Raw genomic sequence first — 23,142 nt, forward strand, 5'->3', positions numbered from 1 at the left:
CAGGCGCGGCGAGGCGGGCCCGCAAGCTTCGCAGGGCGGCATCACGCTGCTCGAACGTGCAGCTGGGGTGCCCGCAGCGCAAGCAGCCAGGCCCGCCCCGCCCCGCCCCGCCCTCACATTCTTGGCCCTGATCTCCTCGATGGGCCGCCAGCTGTCCGAGGCATCCGTGTTGTTGTGCACCTGCAGGCGGCGCCAGGCAGCGCAGGTGGGGAGGGGTGTGCCACTGGTGGCCAGGAACTGCACAACCGCGCAGCACGTGCCAATCCCAGCCAGAGCAGCACAGACACACACAGCCGCGAGCGCCGGCCCCGGCTGGGCGGCAGCCACGACCGCAGCAGCAGGCAGGGCAGGGCAGCGCCGCAGTCTGTGCTCACCCACGGCCCGCAGTCGCCGCAGTCTGTGCCCAGGTCGCAGAGCACCAGAAACATGGCCATCTCTTCTGGCGGGGCCTCGCTTTTGATACTGGGCCGCCCGTCCTCACAGATGCCGTTGTTGGCATGGCCGGGGCAGGTGTCCTGGCACACGGTCTTGACGCCGTCGGCGCCGAAGCTGGTGCCTGCTGCACCGCCGGTGGTGGCCAGTGCCGCCGCCGCTGCCGTCGTGCCGCCGCTACTGATGGCGCCGCCGCCGTCGGCCGGCGCGACGTCGTCGTGTGTCGAGTCCTGCTGCCGCGCCCCCACGGCCCCGCCCTCCACCACGTCGGGCACGACGTCGTGGTGCGGCAGCATGCCAGTCTCTTTGCCCGCAGCCTCTGCCTGCTCTTCTGAGGCTGCCGCAACGGTCTGCAGCCACTAGGGAGGAGGGCGTTGGTGGCGGCGGCCCGAGTGGGCACCGCAGCAGCAGAGGCAAGCAAATGCCCTGCCGTTCCAGTGCTGGCCAGGCACCGGGTGGCAGCTGTGAACTTGCCTTGGTGCCGGCCCCAGCCACCACCGCCGCCTTCACGACCGGAGCGTTGGTGCCCACGCCGAGAAAGTAGCCAATGCCTAGGCAGGCTAGGCCCAGTGGTATCAGCATGGCACGGCCAGGGCCCCGGTGCTGCCGAGCGCGGGCCGGCAGCAGGGGCGCCATGGCGCCGCGCCGCTAGCGGCGGGGACGGTGCAGCTGCCGCCGGCAGTCGCCTGCTGGTGGCGGCAGGCGTCTGCTCAAAAGGTTCAGCGTTCCAACGGAGTCGGTGCTGAGAGGTGGGGGGAACAGCCGGGCGCCAATCGACGCTCCGAGGAGGGGGTTGAGGGTTTTTGGTGTGCCCGTCTGCTGCAGGCAGCGTTCGTGTCCTGTGTCACAGAGGTCTGATTGAAATCAAGGGCGTTCGTGAGAGGTAGAACGAATGCCAGCGAGGCAGCTCCTCTCTTGGAGGAGCGAAACCCGCTGTCGCAGCGCTCTCGTGCGTGCGCAGGAAACAAACATTGTCCTGGTGTGTCGCTAGGAGGAACCCGCCACCCTGTGTCGACATGATCTCCACCTCTGTGCCACAGCCCCTAGCTGCAGTAGCACCACAGCCCTTAGCTGCAGTAGCGCGGCTGCAGTCACACGCGCGTGCCTCTAGCAGCACAGCTACTGCAGCGGGCGCCTGGGGCCAGCCCCCCCGCCACGGCGGCGCCGCCGCCAGCGGTGTCGGCGCCCTGGCCCGCGGACCCCACTTTCGCAGCTGCCGGCCGCGCCGAGGCATGCTGCAGGTTGCAGCCTCCTCCAGCTCCCCCTACAGCCCCTACCCTTTCCACCCAGGCGAGCCTGTTGCCTGGCTGCCTGCAGCCCCAGCACCGCCGGCTGGCCCGCTGGCCCCAGCCGCTCACGGCCACCGCCTGCCCATGCCTGCCCGCAGAGGACTACTATCGAGTGGGGCTGCAGATGGTACAGGTCTGTGGCCGCCTCCCTCCTCCCCACATCTCCTGTTCCCACCTGTTTTGCCCTGGCCGCTCAGGCCGCCGCTGGCGGGCGCCCGTCGCGTCCAACCGCCCAGCCGTGGGCCGCCGCCTCTGCCCCTCCCTGCGTGCAGACGTCGGGCCCCGTGGGCGTGGGTGTGCAGCAGGGCTACTTCCTGCTCATGCGCATCACCTCCCAGGACACAGTGGAAGACACAGGTGGGGAGCGGGGGCGGCCCCGCCGCAGCTAGCTACCGAGCAGGCGCCCCACCCCGCGGCGAGGCTGCTGCCCCGCACCCCTCCCTGCCCTGCCGTACCCTGCCGCCCCCGGCCCCGTGTGACGCCCTGCCGGCCCCTGCCCGCCTTCTGCCCTCCCGCCGCGCCTCCCTGCGCAGACCGTGGCCTGGTCATGTCTGTGGGCGGCGACACGCTGGCGGGCGTGGCGCAGCTGGCGCAGGGACTGCCCACGGGCGCAGCCGGTGGCCGCCCGCTGTCTCTCGACCTGCTGTGGCAGGTGCTGGAGCGTGGGCAGGAGATCAGCAGGCGGACGTGGGGAATCCTGCGGGTGGCGGTGGTGGAGCTGCGCGGCAACACGTTTGTGGGGCGCGTGTTCTTCGGAGACCACGCCACGGGCGCCGTGGCCTGGGACTGCGACTGCCGACCCTCCGACGCGTGCTGGCTGGCGCTCAAGGTGCGCGGGCGGGCAGGCGGGGCGGGCGGCACGCGCGTGCGGGCGCTTCTGGCCGTTCCTGGGCATGGCTGGTGAATGGCGGGGCCCAGCACGCTCGCCACGGCTGGGACCCCGTGGCCTGAGTCGACCCCTTCCCTTGCTTGCCCCTCAAAACGTCCTGTGCTTGACCCTGTGCTTGTCCCTGTGCCTGCGTCCGCCGCTCCCTCCTCCCCCTCCCCCTCCCCCCGCCTGCCCCGCAGGCCAAGTCGCCCATCTACGTGCACAAGAGTGTGTGGGAGGACAGCGCGATGGTGCTGCGCGAGATCCAGCGCGGCGCCGAGCAGCGCCAGCCCGAGGCGGGCCTGCGGGACAAGGGCCAGGCGGGCGGGCTGCTGGTGGGGGAGGCGGCAGACGGCGAGCTGCTCACGCCCACCGTCATCATGACCACGCCCAGGTGCGGCGGGGCGGCCTGGGCCGTTGTGTGTATGGAGGGGGAGGGGGTCCGGCGGCCGCCGCACCTCTGCTTGCGCCCCTGTGCAGCCTGGGTAGCGCTCCCCGGCCCCTCCCCCGCCTGCCTCCTGCTGGGCCATCCTGCTGACAGCTCCCTCCCTCCCTCCCTTGCGCCCCTGCCTCCCCGCCCTGCAGGCCTGCTGACCCCGAGCCCCTCAAGCGCCTCAAGATGGAGATGCGGGTGGCGCTCAAGGATGAGGACTATGCTGCGGCGGCGCGCATACGGTGGGTGGGCGCTGCACTGCACGCGTGCGCTGTCCTGCCGCGTGTTGTGTGCGCGCGCTTGGTGACTCCCGTGTGCGGCGCTGATGTGCGCACACACGTGGCAAGGTTTCCATAGCGCCGCATGACGCAGCACCCTTCCCGCCTGCCGCCCTGCAGGGACCACCCCTGGATGCGGCTGCACCTGAGCAGCATGCAGGCGCTGCAGCAGGGGGACGAGGAGGAGGCGGGGAGGTGCGAGGCCCAGCTGACGGCTGCCATCAGCCAGCACGAGCGCGAGGAGCGGGAGGGCATGCGGCAGCGAGACGCCGACGAGCAGCGCAGGCGGCGGCAGCAGCAGCCGGACAGCGGCGCGGGCGGCGGCGGCGGCAGCGACAACCCAAACCGCCAGTTCTATTGAGGCGGGGCGGGCAGTGGCGCGCCCCGACAGCAGAGAGCCAAACGAGCGCAGCCCCCCAAGCGCCAGTGTTGCGCAGCAGGCGGCCAGGCCGTGCAACAGTGTAAGCAAATAGGTCAACCAGTGCGAATGCACCCCCCATTCCACCCGCCTGCCATCTGGCATCCCTCCCTGTACCACCACCCGCCAATCTGCCCAGATGCTCAGGCCTGTAGCGTGTGATTTTGTCTAGCGGCATCCACCTGTGGTGCCGTACCCTTTGCCATGTTCCCAGTGTGCCAGCGTCTCGCCTTACCTACTCCCTACCCCCCTGCGGGGCCCCTGAATGCATGCCAGCTCAGTTGCTCAGACCCAACCCCCCCTAGCGTGGAGCGTTCTTCTTGCGGCTCCTGCATTTAGGCGCCTCTGTTTCCACCTCCTGTACGCCCCAGCCTATTAACAAACCCAATCCCCCATTGAAATGCATGAGAGCTGTACTTGCACACCACCCCCGCCCAGCCTCGCCGGCATGCACGATGCAAGCCCGGCGGGCTGCTGCGTCACCCTGTAACTCGCGCCACTCGCACACTCGCCCCACCTCCCAAGGCTGCACCCGCGCTTACACCTCAAAAAGTTGGGACTCAGGCCGAGGCCAGCCGGGCCACCCGGGACTTGAACAGCTGCACCAGGCGCCTGTCCTCTATGAGCGGCCCCCGCTGCTGCACCTGCTGGCGCTGCGTGGGCGACCGCGGCTGCTGCTCCTGCAGCTCCTGCGGGCGCTGCCGCTCGGCCAGCGACCCCGGGGAGTCGGCCGCCGCCGCCTCCTGCACCGCGGAGCTGCTGCTGCTGCGGGCCATGCCGGGCCCGCGCTGCTGCTGCTGCTCCTTGATCGACAGCAGCGCCATGATGGGGATGCTCTGAAGCCGGGTCTGGAGCATGCGGAAGGCGTCCCCCTGCGCCAGCAGGCAGGCGCAGAGTGCGCGGTGGGGTGCTGTGCCAGCTGGCTCAGGAGCCCACACCCGCCGCTGCCGGGGAGCTGCACCCGCGCCCCCGGGCGCCCCACACCCACATGTGCGCGCACCTGGGGCAGCAGCATGAGCAGGCCGTGCGCGGCCCGCAGCAGCGCCGGGTGCGCCGCAGGCTGCAGCAGCTGCAGGCGCAGCGGCGCAAAGGCTGGCGCCTCCAGCAGCGACACCAGCTGGCTCAGCTCCACCACCGTCTCGGGGCGCATGCTCAGCGGCTCCTGCGCCATCACCGCCAGGAGTTCGCACGCCAGGCTGTACGCCTGCGGTACCAGCGGCAGCGGCAGGACTCGGTCGGGCGCAAAGGCCTGCCGCCTCCTGCCCGGTGTGCATGCGCAGGCGCTCTGGCGACAAGCCGTCAGCTGCGCCCTGCCATACGGCATCCAGCCCAGCCAAACAGCGCACCTGCGCCAGCAGCGCCAGCGCCAGCGAGGCGGCGCAGCTGTAGCTCCAGGAGGAGAAGAGCTGGGTGAAGACGTCGGCGGCCTCCGAAGACCGCAGGCTGTTCTGCAGCAGCGCCCGCAGCTCCTGCACCACGGAGCGGCGAAACAGGTGCAGGGGCAGGCCGCGGTCGGTTGGGCGGCAGCAAGCCGTGTGCAGGCGGCAGGGAGGGGCCGTGGGCAGTACCCGCCGGCCCAACAAACAGGCAGCGGTGACGCTGCTGCCTGGTACAGGCGTACTGCCTGCCTGGCCCGCCCTGCAGAGCCGCGCGCCTGCAGCTGGCTGCTGGTGAGCAGGATGAGGTTGAGGGCCTGCACCATGGCCCCCGCAAAGCCCACATCCTCCTCCTCCTGCACCCAGCCAGCGCAGACGCACGCGCAGCGTGTTGGGAGCGCTGATCAGCCAGCATAGGCACACGCAAGCATGGGCAGGCTGGGTGGCAACAGCCACGCATCGCATTTACCCACAGGGCAGCACCGGCAGCGAATCGCATGCACAGCATGCACAGCACGAGCTCCAAGGGGATCACCGGCAGCCAGCGGCGGCAGCGGGAGCTGGCCTGCAGCAGGCGGGACAGCTCCTTGTACACGCGCAGCCCTCCCAGCCGCTGGCTGAGCTGCTGTATGATCAGGCCGCCGCGGCGCTGCAGGCAGGGGGCGGGGCGCAGGACGCATTGGAACCAGGCCTGCCTGTCCCTGGCTCCCTGGTTGCAGCGCGGAGCGAGCCTGCCAGCGCCGAGTGAGGACAGAGAGACAGGGGCGTCGGTTCCAGTCCATGCCAGGGCCCAGGCAGCACCTGGAGCAGGCGCGCGCCGCTGCCGCCGCGGAAGCAGTCCAGCAGGGCCGCGATGACGGCCGGGAAGTGGCCCCGCTGCTCCGCCACAGACGCCAGCACCGTCAGTGACTCGGTCACCACTCGGTCTGAGGGGGACAAGGGTACGGGGCGCAGCACGGGGGTCGGGGCATGCCTCGAGATGCAAAAGTCGGCGAGAGGGACGCAGCCCAGCGGCAGCGCCCAGGAAGGCAGCAAGTCCCGCGCTGCTGCTCCGCGGGGAGGCACAGCGTGGCACCCGACAGCGGCGCGGCGCACCCGAAGCCGCCGCCAGCGCATCGCACAGCGCCGCCAGCAGCAGCTGCTGCTGGTCTTCCAGCAGGCGCGCGTCCCTGGACAGCAGGGCATGCACCCACTGCAGCGCCTCCAGCTTGGACACCTCCGCCTCCCCTTCCAGCTGCTTGCTGCGGGGAGGGCAGGGGAGGGCGGCGGATGTGCAAGGGAGGGCGTGAGAGAAGGGCAGACCGAGGTCCCGCATGATGGCGTGAGCAAACAGCCAGCGACACACCACAGGGTGCTCGGGTGGGCGGCTGCAGCGGCAGCAGCAGGGCGGAGGCAGGGCCGCATGCGCCACCTGACGGTCGCCAGAAGGGCCTGGCTGTCCAGGCCGCTGGCGGCGGCGGCCGCAGCGGCCGCCACTCCGTTGGCGCCTTGTTGCTGCTGCTGCTGCTGCTGCAGCTGCTCCAGGAGGTCGCTGTTGACCTGGCGGGCCGCGGCGCTGATGCTGGTGTCTGCAGCGGGAGCGCAGAGCGGGGTGGGAGGGCAGAGTGGTGGGCGGAGCGGGTGGCCACGGCAATGGTGCGAGCCGGGCACCAGGCAGCAGCAGGTGGCGCCAGCACCGACCTTCATGCCCCAGGCAAGGCAGCACCTCCCGCAGCAGCGCCGCGGTGTGCGGCAGCAGCTGCTTGGGCGCCAGCTGCACCAGGGTGTGCAGCCACCTGCAGGCGCCGAGGGTGGGGCTCAGCAGCAGCTTGGCAGGCAGGCAGACCGGTGGTGGCAGCGGCGTCACCACCATGGGCAGCACGACGGCACACAGGTACGCAGGTACAGCGCTCCGCCCCTTCCTCCTCGCCCCCTCCCCACCTCAGCGTCGTCAGCTGTGCCGCCGGGTCGTCCCGCCGCTGCTCCAGCTGCTCGGCCAGGATGAGGGCGATCTGGCTGACGTTGGCGCCGCCCCCGCTGGTCTGCACCTCCAGCAAGAACTCCTGCAGCCGGGCGGGGCCAGCAGGGGGCAGGCCGGCAGGCAGCTTGGCGGCAGGCCAGGCTGGCAGGCGACGCAGTGCAGGGTGGGAGGATGCTTCCTGCTGTGCGCAGCTTGCCCACCGCCACCCACGACGCGGTCACGGCGACACACACACACACACATACAGCCGCACACACACCTGCAGCAGCTTGGTGCATGCGGAGCGTATCTCCGCGTTGCCGTCGCTCAGCATGCCCAGCAGGCCCGGCAGCAGGCTGGGCAGGTGCGCCGCCAGCTCCACATCCGGAAGGCTGTCCAGCAGGCTGCGCGGCAGCAGGGGGTGGGAAGGGTGCGAGAAAACGCGATGGGGGGATCAGCCATCCACACCAGCGTGCGGTTGGCACGGCGCCTCGGCGGGGCCGCCACCACCACCACCACCGCCACCGCCTCCGCAGCAGCAGCGCCTGCCTCCCACCTGAGCCATCCCAGCAGGAACTGGCGCTTGAAGGGGTTGGCCACCTCCAGGTACTCGCGCAGCAGCGGCACAAACCCCGCCACGCTGAACTCCTGGCTCTCCGCCACAATGTCCTGCAGCGGGCAGGCAGGGGGTGGCGGCGGTGGTGGCGGTGGTGGCGGTGGTGGCAGCAGTGGTGGTGGTCTGTGTGTGTGTGTGTATGTGTTATGCACGCGTCTCGGGGTGTCGGGTGAGCGCCGTGTTGGCAAGCTCCGCCCACCCAGCCCAGCCCGCGCTCACCTTGACCAGGTTGTCCAGGAAGGAGGCGGCGTTCTGCACGTTTGTGTCGGCGTCTGAGCAGAGGCGGAACAGGGCGTCAAAGACGTCGGGGAAGACCTGGAGGAAGGTGTCGCGCGTGCTCTTGGCCTGCAGAGGGGGGTCGGGGCGCGGGAGGGCAGCAGAGGCGCGGGTGGCACACGCATGTCACGTGTGTGCCATACATGAACGTGTGTAATGTGTACCCAGCGTGAGGCAGCGAACAACAGCAACAGGTGGCGAGGGGTGGTGCACAATTGGGCTGAGCCCTGGGACAAGACGGTTTGCAGCCAGGCAGCGCAGGCGACTATGCTGTGCACCCGCTGCCGCCGCTACTCCCCGCCCGCCCCCCACGCACCACGTTCCACAGGCTCTCAATGGCGTAGTACCGCACTCGGTTGTCCTGGTCGGTGAAGGAAGCCAGGATGGGCGGCACGATGCGCTGCAGCAGGTCGGGCGGGCGCGGCGTGCCCGCGGGGCACCCCGCCAGCGCCACCGCGGTGGCCGCCAGGCACAGCAGGCCGCCCTTGCGCGCGTTGGACTGCGGGCGGCGCGAGGGAGGCGGGCAGGCAGCACGGGCCAGGGGGATGGAGCAGCGGGCCTGGCGGCCTCAAAGTTGGCTGCATGCACCCGCCTGGTCTCGCGCCTGCACTGCTGCAACGCACTGCTGCTCACAACCACCACCACCACCCAACCCTGCCCACACCCACACACCCCCAGCACCGTGCCGCCTGCACCGTACCTGCGAGGAGGTGGCGTAGGTGGTGAGGGAGCTGATGACGTCGTCGATGCGCTGCATCCTGCCGTTCATCGCCAGCTGCTTCACCACCTGCTCCACCTCCAGCGCCGCCAGCTTGCGCTTCTCATACAGCTGCGGGGCGGGAGCGGGGCGGCGGCGGCACGGGTGGCGGCGATGGGCGGCGGGGCGTGGGGCACAGCGTCATTGACTTGTTTCACCGCATTGCCACACTTTCAACCCCAGTTCCTTGAATCAATGAACTGAGCCTGCTCACGCTGGCCAACACCCGGAACCCCAGCGATCTGAGGGCAGCAACGTTTTGACGAGACATACCCGGTCTGCGATATGTTTCAACACGTACGCAGGCAGCACCGACTGGCTCATGGTGCAAGCCACCACCAAAGCCACCACTCCTGAGCCACCGCCTGTGCTGTTGAGGCCCCTGTTACCACCCTGCTGAATTGAGGAATTCGTTCACTTGTGCATGAGGCCGCCAAGATGTATCAAGCAAGGGCGGGTGCGACAACTCAGCGCCGCTCTGCCCGCTTCCCGGGGCTTCCTTACTGTGCAATTTATCCTAAAGCGCAGCATGCTGCGTGTGACGTTCAATCTCTGGGAAATTTCCCAGCCTGATGGTCCGCACCTGCGGAAGCCGCCGCTCCTTCCTGTCGCAACCACCTGGTGTGTCTCAAAGCGTAGATGATGTTACAAAAGTGACCCGGGGCGTTGAGGGGCCACAGGTGCTGTTGGAGAGAGAAAGGTGGCTGGAATAAATGGGTGCACCATGAGTGAGTGGACGCCGAGTAGAAGCACAGGTGGTAGAAAGAACATTGTTGGCTCCATATGCGAACCAGGTGCAAAAAGAAAGGGCGGGAGTACAGAAGGGGGTAATCACCGATCGGGGGGGCAAGGGGGCGGAAACCGTGTGCGTCAAAACTGCGGCGTGCGGGAGAGTACAGGGCGGCATGCAAAAACAAACAGCTGGCGAGGGGCTACAAGTCAGTGCTCGGGTGGTGCTGGCACGTCAGGGCAGTGCGTGGTGCGGCAGTGCGTATGCAAGCATGGGCAGTCCATTGCGGTTGTATATGTGTACAGTGCGTTTCACCGGGCTGGGTGTGCTTCTGCTGGCGCGGGAAGACGGGCAGGATGCACCGATCAACTTTGGGCCGGAGCAGGCAGGGGGCGCCACGGGTGACGATACAGGGGGGCCAGGCCACCGCGGCGCATCGACACTGCACAGATGATACAGAGTATGCAAGGGGAAGGGACTGTTCACGCACGCATGCCACATGTGTACACCAAAGTTTAGGGCAGGCACGCACTCTCTCTTGTACTGTGTGCCGCACTGGCTTGAGCCGCTCCCATCGTAGGCTGCTGCCGTCGCCGCGCTGCTCTCCCGCCGCCACAGCCGCTGTCCTCAACAATCCAGGCTGCCGCCCCCCCACCCGGCTGGCAGCAGCAGCGGCAGCAGCAAGTTGCTTGCTTACCGGCACAGCGCTGGGCGCCCGCTCGGCAAGGTGTCGCTCTGCAGGCAGGCACCTACTGCTGCGCAGGGCTCAGCAGGAGCGCCCGCGCATACAGACAGGCACGCATGTGCAAGGGGATGTGGCTGCTGCTGCTCTGGTGCTGGGCAGGGCACAGGGGCAGGGTCACGGCTGGTGGTGCTGCTGCATCACGCTGAGGTCGCCTGGCAGGGAGCCCTCGCTGTGCTCCGCAAAGCCCTCCTCGCTCTCCGCGGGCGCGCGGGCGCCCTGGCCGCGCAGCTCAGCCACCTCCTGCTGCAGCATCTCCACCTGCTCCCGCAGCCTGCGCGCAAGCAAGAGGAAGGGGCAGGGGGACGGGCGGGCACAGCAGGGTCGTCAGCAACACACGGTCGGGGCAGGCGCAAGCTCAGAGCGCTTGGCAGCGCAGCGGAACGCAGGCAAGCAGCCTCTGCTGACCAGCAGAGCCACACGCGCCACCCACCTCAGGTTTTGGTCCTCCAGCTCGGCAATGTAGGCCTCCTGCTCCATCAGCCGCGCCTCCATGTGGCGCGGCAGCCGCGCGCCGTCGGCCGGTGCAGCACCCGCCTCGCCGCCACCACCCGAGTGCAGCTCCCCCTCCGACCCCTCCTCCTCCTCCATCTCGTTCTCCTCTTCCGAGTCGCTCGTGGTCATCTGCTGGCCGGCCAGGAAGAGCGCCGCCGAGTTCTCGTTGGTGCCGTACCAGTCTAGGCCCGCCTGCAAGCCCTCAGCCTCCAGCTTGTCCACTCCGGGGGGCGGAGCCGCGGCCACCGCCTTGCCCACGTTGGCGGGGGTGTCCAGCGGGTTGATGGCTGCAGGGGGGGAGCGCAAGGGGAGGGGGAGCGGGGCGCAGCGCGCAGATGAGTCGGCTACAGCAGGCCACCAGGCAGTGGGCGCGGGCGGGCGGGCGAGGCTGGATACAGTTGAGGAGCACGAGGGCTTAAAGGGCACGCGGCGGCACTGGGCTGCAGGACACTGTGCGGGGCAGAGGGCGTGGCGGTGCAAAAGAGCAAGGGCATGCGCTGCTGGTCAACAGGGGATCCACACAGGCGGGCCGGGCCTACTCACTTGCTGGCGTCAGGGGGACGGGGCGCGGCTTGAACTTAGGCTGCTTGGCTCCCTTGGAACGCGGTCGGCGGTGGCGGCCTGTGCCATATTGGGGGCGGCAGGACGCGCGCAGCGGCATGGGACGGCGCTCCGCCAGGAACAGCGGCGCGGTGTGACCCAGCGCCAGATGCGCGGGCAGCGGCAGGAGGGCAGCGGCGGGCAGGCGGCGCCTACCGTGCTGCTGCTGCTGCTGGCTGGGGCCCGGCCCCTGCTGGAAGCCTCCTCGGGGCGGGCCCGCGAAGTGCTGCTGCGTGCGCCGCCAGTTCTCCTGCCGCAGGTCTTGGAGGTTGGGCACCTGGCCGAAGAATCCCAGCTGCTGCGGGGCGCGCTGCTGCTGCTTGAAGGGGCGGGAGTTGGGGCCCAGCCCAGACCCCCGCTTGCCGCGCTTCTTGCGCTTCTGTTGCTGCTGCTGAGGCCGCTCGTGCTGCCCATAGCCGTTTGGCGGCCCGGGGTTGGGCGGCAGAGGGGGATTCGCCGGCAAAGGCGGCTGCGCAAGCAAGTCCATGGAGACTGAGCGCCAGGGGCGCGTGAAAACGACCAGAATGGAGAGTGGGGCGCTGTCTGTGCCGGTGGCGGCCGCAAGCGGCCAGGAACCTCCAATTTTCCCAAAGGAAAGACCGGGGTGGGGGGACGTGGCCACATGGTGCCATGTTGGGGGACACCCACGCGGGGACGTGCCCCGCGTCCCCCCACCCGTATTTCTTGCATCAGTTTTTCTTGGGGCACCGGGGCACCCGGCAGCGCGCCCCCAGGGGCCTTCCTGGCACACTTACACACCACAACTGCCCGTCTGTTGCCCTGCGCGGCCTCCCGCGGCGCCAGACCTGGGCCTAGCATCAGCAAGGGAGCACCGCGGCGCCCTGGGCGCGCCCCACACGGCCAGGTGCACTGCCGGCTGTCAACAACGGCTGCCCCTGGCCGGCTGCGCCCATGCAGCCTGTTGCCCATGCAGCCTGTTGCCTGTGCTCCTGGCGCCACCCCACGCTCCCCGCTCCCTCTCCCCCCTTGCCTCCCGCCTGCAGCCATGGGCTTAGAGGCGTTTCCGCGGCCCCAGCGCGCCCGCACCCAGCCCAGAAAGATGGTCGAGGCAGCGGACGACTCGGAGATCGATGCCGCAACACACTGGATCCACCAGTCCACTAGCCTGCAGCAGTCGGCGCTGCCGCCCGGTGCCCGCCCGCCGCTCGGCAGCCGCCCTCCGCCCCTCCCCCGCCCCAAGGCGCGGCGCAGCAAGGCCACCCGCGGGCCCAGCAGCTGCAGAAGCAGCCCCTGCAGCAGCCCCAGCCAGCAGCAGGACGACAGCGACTATGAGGACGCCGTCAGCGATGCAGACGCGGAATGGGCAGCGGCTGCGGCAGCGCTGGGCAGGGCACCGCCAGAGGCAGGCGCCGACAGCGGCAGCCACCAGGCTGATTCGCCCGATGCCCCAGCGTACAAGCGCCGGCGGGGCAGCAGCGGCAAGGCCGTCAAGCTGCGCAACCCCGAGTGCGTGCTTGCTTGCCTCCCTGCCGGCCGGACCTGCCGGATCTGCCTGCAGGCATTCACTTCCTCGCCTGCTGGCTGCCCCCGTTGCTGCAGGTACACCGAGGAGGAGCGCGCAGAGCTGGCCCGCAAGTCCCGCAAGCGCCTGCAGGACAAAACGCTGAAGTCGTATGACAGCCACCTGCGCAAGCTGGAGGTGACCTTGCTTGCCACAGGCAGCTCGGCGCCGCCAGCGCACCAGCCAACCAACCCAGCTGTGCCCCGCCCCGCCAGGTAGCACCAGCCTGCTGGCCTGCCTGGGCCCGCCCCCCGACCCCCCTTCCCCCTGTGCACATGGTGGCGGCAGCAGCGGCTGTGCTCATGCCCACGCCCGCAGCGGCGGCAGGCATGACGCCGGTGGAGGCAGCAGCGGCAGCAGCAGTGGCAGTGGCAGATCAGCCAGGCGACAACACGGTTGAAGTGCCCGTCGCGTTGCTGCAGCAGCTGATGGCGCAGCAGCAAAGCCTGCAGCGACAGCTGTTGTTGCTGACGGCAGAGGTGTGCGTGAGCGGCCCCCCCGCCTTGCACCGCGCCGCGGCGGCAGCGCAGCAGGACGACAGCGTGAGCCTGAGCGCAGGCAGCAAGGGCGTGTTCACACTCGGGTACGCCACCTCTGCCAGTTCTGGCACAGGCACAATGGCACGAGCACGCAGCGCAGCGGGCTACGCAACTGCGGCAGCGGCACCTGCGGCAGCGGCAAGCGCCTCAGCAAGGGGCTCGTTTGTCAGCAGGTGGGCTGGCCTCGACTGCAACCTGCCCCGCAACGGCCTGAGCTTGGTGCCGAGCGCCACATGGGTAAGCCTGTGCCGCCCGCCCTGCTGCCGCTGCGCTGCGGCAGCCGATGCCGGTGGCGCTGCCGCACCTGCCCTGTGAGCAACTCTTCCCTTCTTTGAACCTTGCATGCAGGCCGCCACCCTGTACTATGAGGGCCACAACGGCTACCCGGCGTGGAAGGACAGGGAGGAAGAGCAGGAGCAGGCCAGCCAGCGCGGCGAGCTGGGCCCGCAACAGTCATGGCGGTCAGGCCGACGCAGGACCTGGCACCAGTTTGTGAGGGCGATGCAGCTAGTGGAGGAGGTGGCGAAGAGGGAGCAGTGCACCCCCATCCAGGCGGCCAAGCTGGTGGACCAGTGCCTGGAGGCACGGCAGGTGCGGGGTTGCATGCGCGGCGCGGTTGGCTGGGGGGATTGGTAGGGCCGCAAGGGTTGGTTGCCAAGCCTCTCAGTGCTGTGTTGCCGATGCTGCCCTGCTGTTGCAGGTGGGCAAGGCAAGGAAGAAGAGCTTTGCTTGCCTGGGCCGCTCAGACAAGGCAGAATCAGTGCGTCAAATGCTTGGCCTGCCGGCCAAGCCGGAGAGCAGCTGACGGTGAGCCTGGTTGGCCTTGCCGCCGACAACTTGTACGCGGGGCGAGGGAATCCATTAGGCTGGCTGACTGGCCGCTACCTTCACCAGCCCGGCCCACCCACCCGTGGATCTCTGGGCCAGGTGGCTGCTATGTGCCGCACGGCAGCGCCGCCCACTGCCTGGCCGCCAGAGTGCAGTTTATGGTTGCATTGCGCTGGCAGAGTGTAATATCAATGAATCCATCGCAACAAGAAGACCGCCAGCTCGCCCCCGTCGCACTCAGCAGGCCCAGAAAATGCATGGGCTGGCCTGGGCAGCAATGCTGTGGTTTTGTCAGGCACAGCTGACGGCAGGGCAGACCCAGGAGGTGGTGCAGGGCACTGCTGCCAATGCTGATTTGCATGCCATCCCGGTTTGGGGACCCTGACACCCTACTGAATGAGGCCCTGGGAGGGCAGGCCCAGAAAATGCATGGGCTGGCCTGGGCAGCAATGCTGTGGTTTTGTCAGGCACAGCAGAACACGCTGACGGCAGGGCAGACCCAGGAGGTGGTGCAGGGCACTGCTGCCAATGCTGATTTGCATGCCATCCCGGTTTGGGGACCCTGACACCCTACTGAATGAGGCCCTGGGAGGGCAGGCCCAGAAAATGCATGGGCTGGCCTGGGCAGCAATGCTGTGGTTTTGTCAGGCACAGCAGAACACGCTGACGGCAGGGCAGACCCAGGAGGTGGTGCAGGGCACTGCTGCCAATGCTGATTTGCATGCCATCCCGGTTTGGGGACCCTGACACCCTACTGAATGAGGCCCTGGGAGGGCAGGCCCAGAAAATGCATGGGCTGGCCTGGGCAGCAATGCTGTGGTTTTGTCAGGCACAGAACACGCTGACGGCAGGGCAGACCCAGGAGGTGGTGCAGGGCACTGCTGCCAATGCTGATTTGCATGCCATCCCGGTTTGGGGACCCTGACACCCTACTGAATGAGGCCCTGGGAGGGCAGGCCCAGAAAATGCATGGGCTGGCCTGGGCAGCAAAATGCAAATGTTGCTTTCTGCATTGCACGGACATGCAGACGTGGGTGGCAGGTGGCAATCAAGGTGCTCAGGGCTTGCACTGCTGCAATTTCCCCGCTTTGGTACACGCTTCATGAGTTCCTCTCTAGCTTTTGTCGCTGCAGGCGAACGTTAATGGCTCCGTTTTCGGTAAGTCAATGCCCAAGGTGCAGCTGCGGTTGGCCGCCTACTCCAGTCTGCCCTGAAATCTCTTCGCATGCGTCATGATTCGCATCTGAGCTTGACGAATGGGGGGAGGATTGCGGCCGGGAGGGTGTGTCAGTTGCGCGCCAGGCTGGACGGTTGCCGCGCGCACAGAGGCCCCCCGGGCCATCAACGAAGCGCACAAGTCGCGCGGGCAGGCGGGGACGCTGCAGCGGGGGGGGGCGGGGGATGGCGCGGCGCGATGGGCGCCCGGGCGCTCGGGGAACGCCGCCCAAAGGCCCCTGAGTGCGCGCAGGAGGGGAGTCGGCGCGGCGCGGCGCCGGGAACGGGGCGGGGAACGCGGGCCCCGGGGGCGTCCCCCCACCGTGTTTTCCCCATCACCTTTCTTTGCCAGCTCGGCGGGCCCATGCAGCTCCAGCAGCCAGCAGTCGAGTTTGTTAAACCGTGGCTGGCCTCCAGGAGGCATGCCGTGTCGATTTACGCCCCCCTGAAGGGCGAGATCCGGGCATCGGCAGTGCCTCCCTCGCTCCTTGCCGGCCTGTTGGCCGTTTGCGGCTCGCAGCACCCTCGAATCACCAACGTGCAGTGTGGAGATCGATCCGTGCCGCAAAACGACCGATAAACGCATGTGGGCAGCGCAAGTGGCCTGGCATAGGCGGCCGGTTTGGCGGCGTTCAGCGAGCATGCACAGGCTTTGATGTTGCCTCGCCCAGCACGCAGGAAGGCATGAAGAGCAATTGGACGATACGTATCTGGGGTTTTGTGCCGTATGTGGACATTCTGCTGGGCCTGGGGGCGAGGGGCGGAGAGCATGAAGGAGTTTTTGGCAGCGCCACCGCGGCGAGCGCCGAGGAGGTAACGACATAATGGAACAACAGCGGCCAACCATTAACCCGGCTTACCAGCCTCCTCATAGCACTTGAAATGTAATTGTGGATGTACGACGAGTCCGAATTGGACAGAACATGGAACTGTGATGGGAACTTTCTTCCCAAGCCCACTGATCACTCCAAGGCAGCCTGCCACCCTCAGGGCACTCCCACCAACTCACAGCTCGTTTCTGTGCTCAACCCGAAGTCAACCAGGCCGGCTGCAGGCAGGTGACGACTCTCTCAGCCCACACACGGATCCCCGCAGGTGAGGCTCTGCTGGCCCGCCCACTGAACCTTGCTGGTGCAGCAAGCGGCGGCAGCGCCGCGGGTGAGCCCCCCGAGGCAGCGCTGGGGGAGAGAGCTGCCTTGGCTGCTCGTGGGAGGGGCTGTGAACCGTCTGCGCACCACCTGCTTCACCTATGGCACTCGATGACCAGCCCAAGCCGCTGCTGCTCACGCTGAGGCTGCCCCTGCGCTTGCTCACGGCCGCCGCCGCGCCGCTCCGCTCGCCACAACCTGACCGCCCGCGGCAGCGCTGCCCAGCCTTGGACGCTGCCAGCCTCAAGCTTCAGCTTGAACCTCAATCTTACCCCTGCCCATACGCCTATAGAGGCGTGTGGGGGGGTAGACTGGCTATGCTGCCCAGCGCTCACGCCCAAACCTATGCCGCTGCCTGCAGCACGCCACCACTCCCGCCCACCACCTGCCGCCGCCCCACCACCACCCACCCCAGCCCCAGCCCAGCCCCAGCCCCGCCGCTGCAGGTCGAGGGCAGGCGCCCCAGGCGGCGGACACCCTCACGCTTCACACCATGGCCTCCACAGGCGACAGCAAGGGCGTCGAGAAGCAGGACATCCCCGCCTCCTGGCCGGGCCGGGCGCCCTACGTCTCGCCAGCCATGGCGCCCGCGGACGACGTTGGCGACGCCGGCAACGGGCATGCCGCAGCCCATGCCCCCCCCCCCTCCCCTGGCCCGCCCACTGGTGTACCACAGCCAGCCCAAGCTGCGCCTGGTGCTGCCCACCGCGGAGAAGCGCGGGCACGAGGCGGTGGCGGCAGGCGGGCAGCTGCAGGGCACGCCACCACGCCTGCCTGTGCCTGCCGACGACCCGCAGCAGCCGCCACTCCCGGCGGGCGATGCTGCCAGCCCGCCAGGGGACGGCAGCAGCAAGCGCCGGCGCGTGCAGATCAGGTTGGCGGCGTGCACCTGCTGTGCCCCGGCCCCGGTCGGCCACGGCGCTTCCACTGCCTCTTTGTGGCACCCCCCACCCCCCACAACCACCCCCATTCTGCTGCCTGCCCTGCAGTCGGGTTGTCCAGGCCAGCGGCACGGACGACGCCTCCTCGCCCACAAGCGCCAGGTCGCGGGATGGCACGCCTCGCCACGGCGCCTCGCCGCACTCTGGTGCGAGGCGAGCGGGCTTGCCTGGAGCCGAGCTCAGCTGGAGTGCTCAGCGGCAATGCCCCCGGGCAACCTGGCCCTCTGCAGCGCTTCTCTCCACAGGCCAACCCCTGTATCACTGCTTGCAGGGCGAGCCGGCCTCAGCTACCCCACCAGCCCCAACGCTGCCGCCACCAGCTACCTTGGCGGCGGTGGCGCGGAGCACGCCGCCTTTCCACAGTCGCCACCTCAAGGTGCGCGCAGGCAGGCCTTGCCTGCGCTCTGCGAATGTGTCAATGCGTGTTTCAATGCAACATTGCACAGCTGCAGTGGATCCTGGGCTGTTGAGCTGCTCACAGCAAAGCTTGCTGCCGGGCGGGGCTGCCTCCCTGCCAGGTGGCAGCCGCTGCAAAGGCAGCATTGCTCAATTTATCCGGCGCCTGGCTTGCAGGCGGTCAGTGGATGTGGCGTGCCGACGTTCCCAACCCCAATGGCTCGTATGGCGCCTGGGCGTGGATGGTGGGAGGAGCCCCGGCAGCGTCGCCTCGCAGCCAACCCGCCTACCCTGGCGGCGGTCCACTGGGTGCCTGGGGCCCGCCCACGCCATCGCTGCCGTCAAGCTACAGCCCGACGCCAGGTATGTGCACACGTGGCAGCAGGAAAGGGTTGGCATCCAGGGCAAAGTGGGTGGGCGTTGCCGCTCGGCACCTCTAGGCACCTCTAGGCGGGGTGAGGGGGGTTGGCTGCAGGCCCCATCCAGAGATCTGCCGTCATTTAACCTCTCTCCCTCGGACCACCATCTCGTTCAAGACCTTGGTCTGGTGCTCCTGGGCAGAGATTGATGCGTGGCGTATGCTGCTGTGGGAGTGCCTTTTTTGCCCCTGCTCCCTGGACTATCGCCTGGTCGCCCACTCACCCTCTCTTCTTCGCCTCGACAGGCCTCTCATATTTCTCAGCATAGTCGGTCAGCCGGGAGAGCTCGGACGTGCAAATTCATTGACACCAAGCCGTCTCTCCCCGCTCCTCTGCTCTCTCTGCTCCCCATCCCAGCTTCAAACTGTCGTTATCATTTGCCCCAGAGGCTGACTGCAAGGCCGCGTGCGACTCTCCCCCCGCTGCATCGCTTGCTGCCCTCTCCCTCAGCCGGGAGGCTGCTCCCGGGCTGGCAGCGGGGCAACGGGGCAGCGATGCTGCCCCGCCAGCCCGCAATAATGCCGTGCCGGCCGCCTGGCTGAACGGAGAGTGGCTGAGCAGGGTGGAGTGGCGGCCGAGACACGGTGGGCGGGACGCGGTGCTGCCCCACAGCTGCCTGCTTGCATTCTGCGCTCTGCAGCCGCTGACTCTGCTGCCCCCCTGCCGCATGGTGCAGGGTACAATGCCGCGCCAGGGACAGGGTACAACGCTGTGCAGGGCCCGCCACTCACCCCGCCGCCGCCGTCTGCAGGCGGCAGCGGCAGCTGGGCGGGTCCTGACGTGCGCTATGACGCCCGCTACGCCGCCCCGCCGCCGCACTACTTCCACCCCGCGCCGCCGCTGGCCTACCCCCTGCACGGCCCGGTGCCAATGCCCTACCAGGGTCCGCTGCTGCTGCCGGGGCCGCAGCGGCCGTTCCACTACGGAGGGCCGCCGCCGCCGCCGCACCACCACCAGCTGCGGCCGCCGCGCGCCGCGCCGGCATACCTGGGCCCCCCCAAGGACCCCGCGGTGGCCGCAGCCATCAGCTGCAACAAGCGCATCACCGCCGCCACCTACGCCCAGGAAATCTTCAACATTGTGGACCAGGCGAGGGCGGGGGGCGGGGCGCGCGCCACGTGCTGCATTGCGGGTGGCCACACCCGGTGGCCGACAAAGGCCACAGCCTGGCATGGGCCGCCGGGCCGCTCGCGCAGCCCAGATGCTCCGCCTCCACACCACCCCTCCCTGCGCTTCCCTGCCTGCCTGCCCCGACCCGCATCCCCGCACCCCTGCAGGAGCACGCCGTGTTTGACACCGTGTGCCTCGCCACCGCCATGCACAAGCTGGCCAACCTGCGGGGGGCGCCCAACCTGCACGCCGAGATTGTGCAGGCGCCCGAGTTCTTCAAGCTCAAGCAGCTCATACGTGAGAGGCGGCTGGGCGGCGCCGCTGGCCCCTGCTCCGGCAGCCGCCCGCAGCCTCGACTTTGATTCTGCCGCCAGTGCTGCCGCTGCCGTGGCAGCCCGCTGCCTGCCTGCCTGCCGCGCGCCGCGCGCCGGCCCCGCGTCGCCTGCAGCAGCCCCTGACACGCCTGCTAACCTCAGGCGCACAACCGGCCACGCCTGCCTGCAGTCATGCGCCGCTCCGAGTTCACCGCTCGCAACCTGGCCAACACCCTGTGGAGCCTGGCCAAGCTCAACCACCACCCAGGCGCGTGCTGAGCGCTGGCGTGCGGGGGCGCCGGAGCGCCACTCCGCGGCTAAACCCCACCATCACACACCCGCACAAGCCACCACCGCCGCCACCGCGCCGCTGCCACACCCGCACGCTCACCCTCCCACCTACCTACCCCTACACCTGCCCCCTCCCCCACCCCTCCTGCCCGCAGGCGACGAGTTTTTGGCGGAGGTGGCGGAGGAGGTGAAGGGCAAGGCGCGGGAGGGCAACGCCCAGAACGTGGCCAACATGCTGTGGAGCTTCGCCACGCTGGGTGCCCACACGCCTGCTGCCGCCCGCCGCCGCCGCCTGCTTGCCTGCCAGCGCCGCGCAGCCCCGGCCCGGCGTTGCTAGCGCCGCTGTGGCCCGGCCGCCCTCTGGGCATGCGCGCATCTAATGCTATCAATGCTGGGGGGAGGTAGCGCCTGGCTGCGGAGCGTGAGCAGCGCGTGCCGCGCCCGCAGGCTACCACCCGGGCGACGAGGTGATGCACGCGCTGGCGGTGGCGGTGCAGCAGAAGCTTGCGGACTTCACCTCGCAGGTGCGGCGGGCGGTACGGTTACGGCCAGGCGGTACCGCCTGTGCCTTCAAGCCCCCTTCTCCCCCGAACCCCCGGAATCGCAGCCAGGCCAAGCCGTGCGCCTGCTCACGCCCTGCTGCCCCTGGTTGCCCCGCCCCACCCACCGGGTGCCACCTCCCCCTTGCTCCCCCGCAGAACATGAGCAACGCGGTGCTGTCGTTTGCCAAGCTGGAGTTTGACCCGGGCGACGAGCTGCTGGAGGGGCTGGCCGCCGAGGCGCTGCGCAAGATCGCCACCTTCTCGCCGCAGGTGCGCATGCGGGGTGCTGCAGGGGTGGAGAGGCGGCGGGCTGGGGGAGAGCTGGGGGAGAGCTGGGGAAGATTGGGGTCGAGCTGGGGACGCGCATGGGCGGGCTGGCAGGGCCAGGCAGGGCCAGGCGGGGCCAGGCAGGCGGCATTGCGGCTTGCGGCCGAGCGCCTGGCGCCGGTGGATCGATCTACCCGCTTCCCAACCCCTGCCCCTGCCCCATGCCCCTTGCCCCTGCCCCTGTCCCTGCCCCTGCCCCTGCCTGCCTGCCCCCAGGCCCTGTCCAACACGCTGTGGGGCCTCAGCAAGCTGGGCATCAACGCCCCAGAGCTCATGGAGGGCATCGGCCAGGCGGCGCGCTTCCAGCTGTACGAGTACAACTCGCAGAACCTGGCCAACTCGGTGGGGCGGCAGTACTGCACGCGGCGGCGCTGCCCGCAGCAGTGCGCCCACGGCGGCGCGTGGCGGCGCATGGCGGGGCGGGCACAAGGGCTGGGCTGGCCCTTGAGCAAGCCGCCTGCGGCCGCCTGCACGCTGGCTGCTCGGGCGCGGCGGCGCGCCCGTTGCCAGCCGCCGGAGCCGGGAGCCCCCTCTGCGCTGCCGCCGACCGCCGCCGACCGCCGCTTGCCTGCCTGCCTGCAGGTGTGGGCGTACGCCAACATCGGCGTCAACCCCGGGGACAGCCTGCTGCAGGTGGGGCCCGCAGCACCGCCCGCGTGTGCCTCCCGCCCCCGCGCCTGGCCGGCCTGCCCCACCCTGCTGCCGCTCCCAATCGGGTCGGCCGGCGGCCAGGCTGGCGCCGCCTCCGCTTGCATGCCCGCGCGCTCACTGCTGCGTCCCGCCCCCCATGCCACCTGGCGCCTGCGCCCGCAGGACTTTGCGCGCGTGGCGATCGCCAAGATGCCCGAGTTCTCCCCCCAGAACATCTCCAACCTGCTCTGGGCCTACGCCAAGCTCGGCGTGCAGCACGCGGAGCTGTTTGCAGAGGGTGAGCGGGCTAGGCTACAACACCTGCCACTGGGGAGCCGCCGGTGTTGGGACGGCCCGCCCTCGCCCCGGCCGCGGCCTCTGCTGCCCGAGCGCGCGTGCGCCCCGCTCCCGCTCCCGCGGCGCACGCCGCGCCGTTGAATGCCGCCGCTCCCTCATCCCCCGCTCCCTCCCCCTGGCTGCTGCCCTGCCCTGCACTGCCCGCCCGCCTGCAGCCGGCAGGCACGCCGCGCGCATCATGCACACCTTCACCCCCCAGTCTGTGGCCAACATGGCCTGGGCCTACGCCACCCTGGACCAGTGCCCAGACGCCACGCTGCTGCACGTGAGCGCTGCGCTGCGCTGGGCTGGGGGCGACAGCACGGCAGCACGGCGGGGGGCGGCAGCGCGGCAGCACGCGCGGCCGGGCTGCGCTGGGCGGCTGGCCTGGGTTGGGGGGGCGGCGGGCCCGCTCTGCCGGGCCGCATCGCCGCCGCTTCACTACATACACTGTACTTGCTTACATACCTGGCATCGTCTGCTATCTGTGCGCGTGTGGATGGGTGTCTGTCCTGCAGGCGCTGGTGGGCCACGCGGCGCGTATGCTCCCCGAGTTCTCCCCCCAGAACCTGTCCAACACCGCCTGGGCGCTGGCCACCCTCAAGGAGTGCGAGCCCGTGAGGCAATTGCACAGGGTGCGCCGCGCGGCACGCCGGATGCGCCGCATGCGCCGGATGCGCTGTTGCGCTGCTCCGCGCCGCGCTGGTGGGGCGCCGGCAGGCAGGCCAGCGGCAGGCAGGTCGAAGGCAGCGACGCGCGGCAAAGCCTGGCACGGGAAGCGGCCCAGCCCTCCCTCCCCTCCCCTCCCCCCTGCCCCTCCCGCCCCTGCAGGGCCTGCTGAGCGGCATTTCTATGGAGGTGACGCGGCGCCTGCTGGACCGGTCAGGCGCCGCCGACGACTTCTCCCGCCAGCACCTGGCCAACCTGGTGTGGGCGCTGGCCACGCTGGAGTTCGACCCGGGTGGGCGGTGTGGGTGTGGGTGTGGGTGGCGGGTGTGTGGTGGAAACGCTGGAGGCACGGGGCTGGCGGGGCCGCGCTGCGCGGCGGCGTTTGTGCATGCCGCATGCCGCCGCGCCGCCGCATGCCTGTCATCGCCCCTGGCCTGGAGCCTCCCCCGCCGCCGCCTGTGCCCACGCCCGCCCGTCTCTACGTGCACACCCCTGCACACGCGCAGGCAAGCGCTCGCTGATGTGTATGGCCGAGGCGCTGGTCACGCGGGCCGACCTGTGCAACCCCCAGGAGGTGTCCAACAGCGGTGAGGGGGGCGCCGCGAATCAGCAGGGCAGAAAAACAATGATGCGGCTGGTGGAGGCCGCTGCTTCGAGCGGTGTGTG

The 23,142-nt window shown here is 69.5% G+C and overlaps 7 protein-coding genes across 7 annotated transcripts in view; 4 read left to right on the plus strand and 3 right to left on the minus strand.

The window, feature by feature from the left end:
- CHLNCDRAFT_133273 (hypothetical protein) overlaps nucleotides 1-1,068 on the minus strand; it is a gene marked incomplete at both ends in the record, with an annotated part of 4,547 nt that extends 3,479 nt beyond the window's left edge. Inside the window, 3 exons of the mRNA XM_005852085.1 lie at nucleotides 118-180; nucleotides 375-782; nucleotides 928-1,068. Coding sequence (XP_005852147.1) covers nucleotides 118-180; nucleotides 375-782; nucleotides 928-1,068 — 612 coding nt within the window. The remainder of the gene's footprint in view (nucleotides 1-117; nucleotides 181-374; nucleotides 783-927) is intronic.
- A 380-nt stretch (nucleotides 1,069-1,448) lies between these two features.
- CHLNCDRAFT_133274 (hypothetical protein) lies at nucleotides 1,449-3,661 on the plus strand (the record flags this gene model as incomplete). The annotated part of the gene is made up of 7 exons (XM_005851751.1): nucleotides 1,449-1,608; nucleotides 1,820-1,854; nucleotides 1,994-2,078; nucleotides 2,255-2,550; nucleotides 2,790-2,983; nucleotides 3,175-3,264; nucleotides 3,421-3,661. The coding sequence occupies 7 exons, from the start codon at nucleotides 1,449-1,451 to the stop codon at nucleotides 3,659-3,661; spliced, it is 1,101 nt and encodes a 366-aa protein (XP_005851813.1).
- A 617-nt stretch (nucleotides 3,662-4,278) lies between these two features.
- CHLNCDRAFT_133275 (hypothetical protein) lies at nucleotides 4,279-9,006 on the minus strand (the record flags this gene model as incomplete). Its single annotated transcript, XM_005852086.1, has 16 exons — nucleotides 4,279-4,590; nucleotides 4,719-4,922; nucleotides 5,065-5,187; nucleotides 5,340-5,450; nucleotides 5,630-5,743; nucleotides 5,896-6,020; nucleotides 6,190-6,335; nucleotides 6,506-6,662; nucleotides 6,775-6,869; nucleotides 7,015-7,136; nucleotides 7,314-7,437; nucleotides 7,590-7,702; nucleotides 7,869-7,994; nucleotides 8,242-8,424; nucleotides 8,626-8,754; nucleotides 8,956-9,006. 16 exons carry the CDS (start codon nucleotides 9,004-9,006, stop codon nucleotides 4,279-4,281), a joined length of 2,235 nt encoding a protein of 744 aa, XP_005852148.1.
- Nucleotides 9,007-9,313: 307 nt separating this feature from the next.
- CHLNCDRAFT_56526 (expressed protein) lies at nucleotides 9,314-11,736 on the minus strand (the record flags this gene model as incomplete). Its single annotated transcript, XM_005852087.1, has 5 exons — nucleotides 9,314-9,854; nucleotides 10,110-10,428; nucleotides 10,588-10,936; nucleotides 11,193-11,270; nucleotides 11,406-11,736. 4 exons carry the CDS (start codon nucleotides 11,734-11,736, stop codon nucleotides 10,272-10,274), a joined length of 915 nt encoding a protein of 304 aa, XP_005852149.1. The 3' UTR covers nucleotides 9,314-9,854; nucleotides 10,110-10,271.
- Nucleotides 11,737-12,309: 573 nt separating this feature from the next.
- CHLNCDRAFT_133277 (expressed protein) lies at nucleotides 12,310-12,990 on the plus strand (the record flags this gene model as incomplete). The annotated part of the gene is made up of 2 exons (XM_005851752.1): nucleotides 12,310-12,716; nucleotides 12,810-12,990. 2 exons carry the CDS (start codon nucleotides 12,310-12,312, stop codon nucleotides 12,988-12,990), a joined length of 588 nt encoding a protein of 195 aa, XP_005851814.1.
- Nucleotides 12,991-13,046: 56 nt separating this feature from the next.
- On the plus strand, nucleotides 13,047-14,115 carry CHLNCDRAFT_133278 (expressed protein; the record flags this gene model as incomplete). The annotated part of the gene is made up of 3 exons (XM_005851753.1): nucleotides 13,047-13,547; nucleotides 13,659-13,901; nucleotides 14,011-14,115. The coding sequence occupies 3 exons, from the start codon at nucleotides 13,047-13,049 to the stop codon at nucleotides 14,113-14,115; spliced, it is 849 nt and encodes a 282-aa protein (XP_005851815.1).
- A 2,879-nt stretch (nucleotides 14,116-16,994) lies between these two features.
- Nucleotides 16,995-23,142, plus strand: part of CHLNCDRAFT_133279 (hypothetical protein) — a gene marked incomplete at both ends in the record, with an annotated part of 9,805 nt that continues 3,657 nt past the window's right edge. The window contains 16 exons of the mRNA XM_005851754.1: nucleotides 16,995-17,099; nucleotides 17,182-17,375; nucleotides 17,491-17,588; nucleotides 17,714-17,818; nucleotides 19,009-19,337; nucleotides 19,535-19,664; nucleotides 20,128-20,229; nucleotides 20,420-20,496; nucleotides 20,671-20,784; nucleotides 21,058-21,183; nucleotides 21,424-21,474; nucleotides 21,655-21,769; nucleotides 21,984-22,093; nucleotides 22,326-22,424; nucleotides 22,639-22,768; nucleotides 22,983-23,052. Of these exons, the coding sequence (XP_005851816.1) occupies nucleotides 16,995-17,099; nucleotides 17,182-17,375; nucleotides 17,491-17,588; nucleotides 17,714-17,818; nucleotides 19,009-19,337; nucleotides 19,535-19,664; nucleotides 20,128-20,229; nucleotides 20,420-20,496; nucleotides 20,671-20,784; nucleotides 21,058-21,183; nucleotides 21,424-21,474; nucleotides 21,655-21,769; nucleotides 21,984-22,093; nucleotides 22,326-22,424; nucleotides 22,639-22,768; nucleotides 22,983-23,052 (1,955 nt within the window). The remainder of the gene's footprint in view (nucleotides 17,100-17,181; nucleotides 17,376-17,490; nucleotides 17,589-17,713; nucleotides 17,819-19,008; nucleotides 19,338-19,534; nucleotides 19,665-20,127; nucleotides 20,230-20,419; nucleotides 20,497-20,670; nucleotides 20,785-21,057; nucleotides 21,184-21,423; nucleotides 21,475-21,654; nucleotides 21,770-21,983; nucleotides 22,094-22,325; nucleotides 22,425-22,638; nucleotides 22,769-22,982; nucleotides 23,053-23,142) is intronic.

Source organism: Chlorella variabilis (assembly GCF_000147415.1).
Source record: "Chlorella variabilis unplaced genomic scaffold CHLNCscaffold_1, whole genome shotgun sequence".
In the NCBI taxonomy this organism is placed as follows: domain Eukaryota; kingdom Viridiplantae; phylum Chlorophyta; class Trebouxiophyceae; order Chlorellales; family Chlorellaceae; genus Chlorella; species Chlorella variabilis.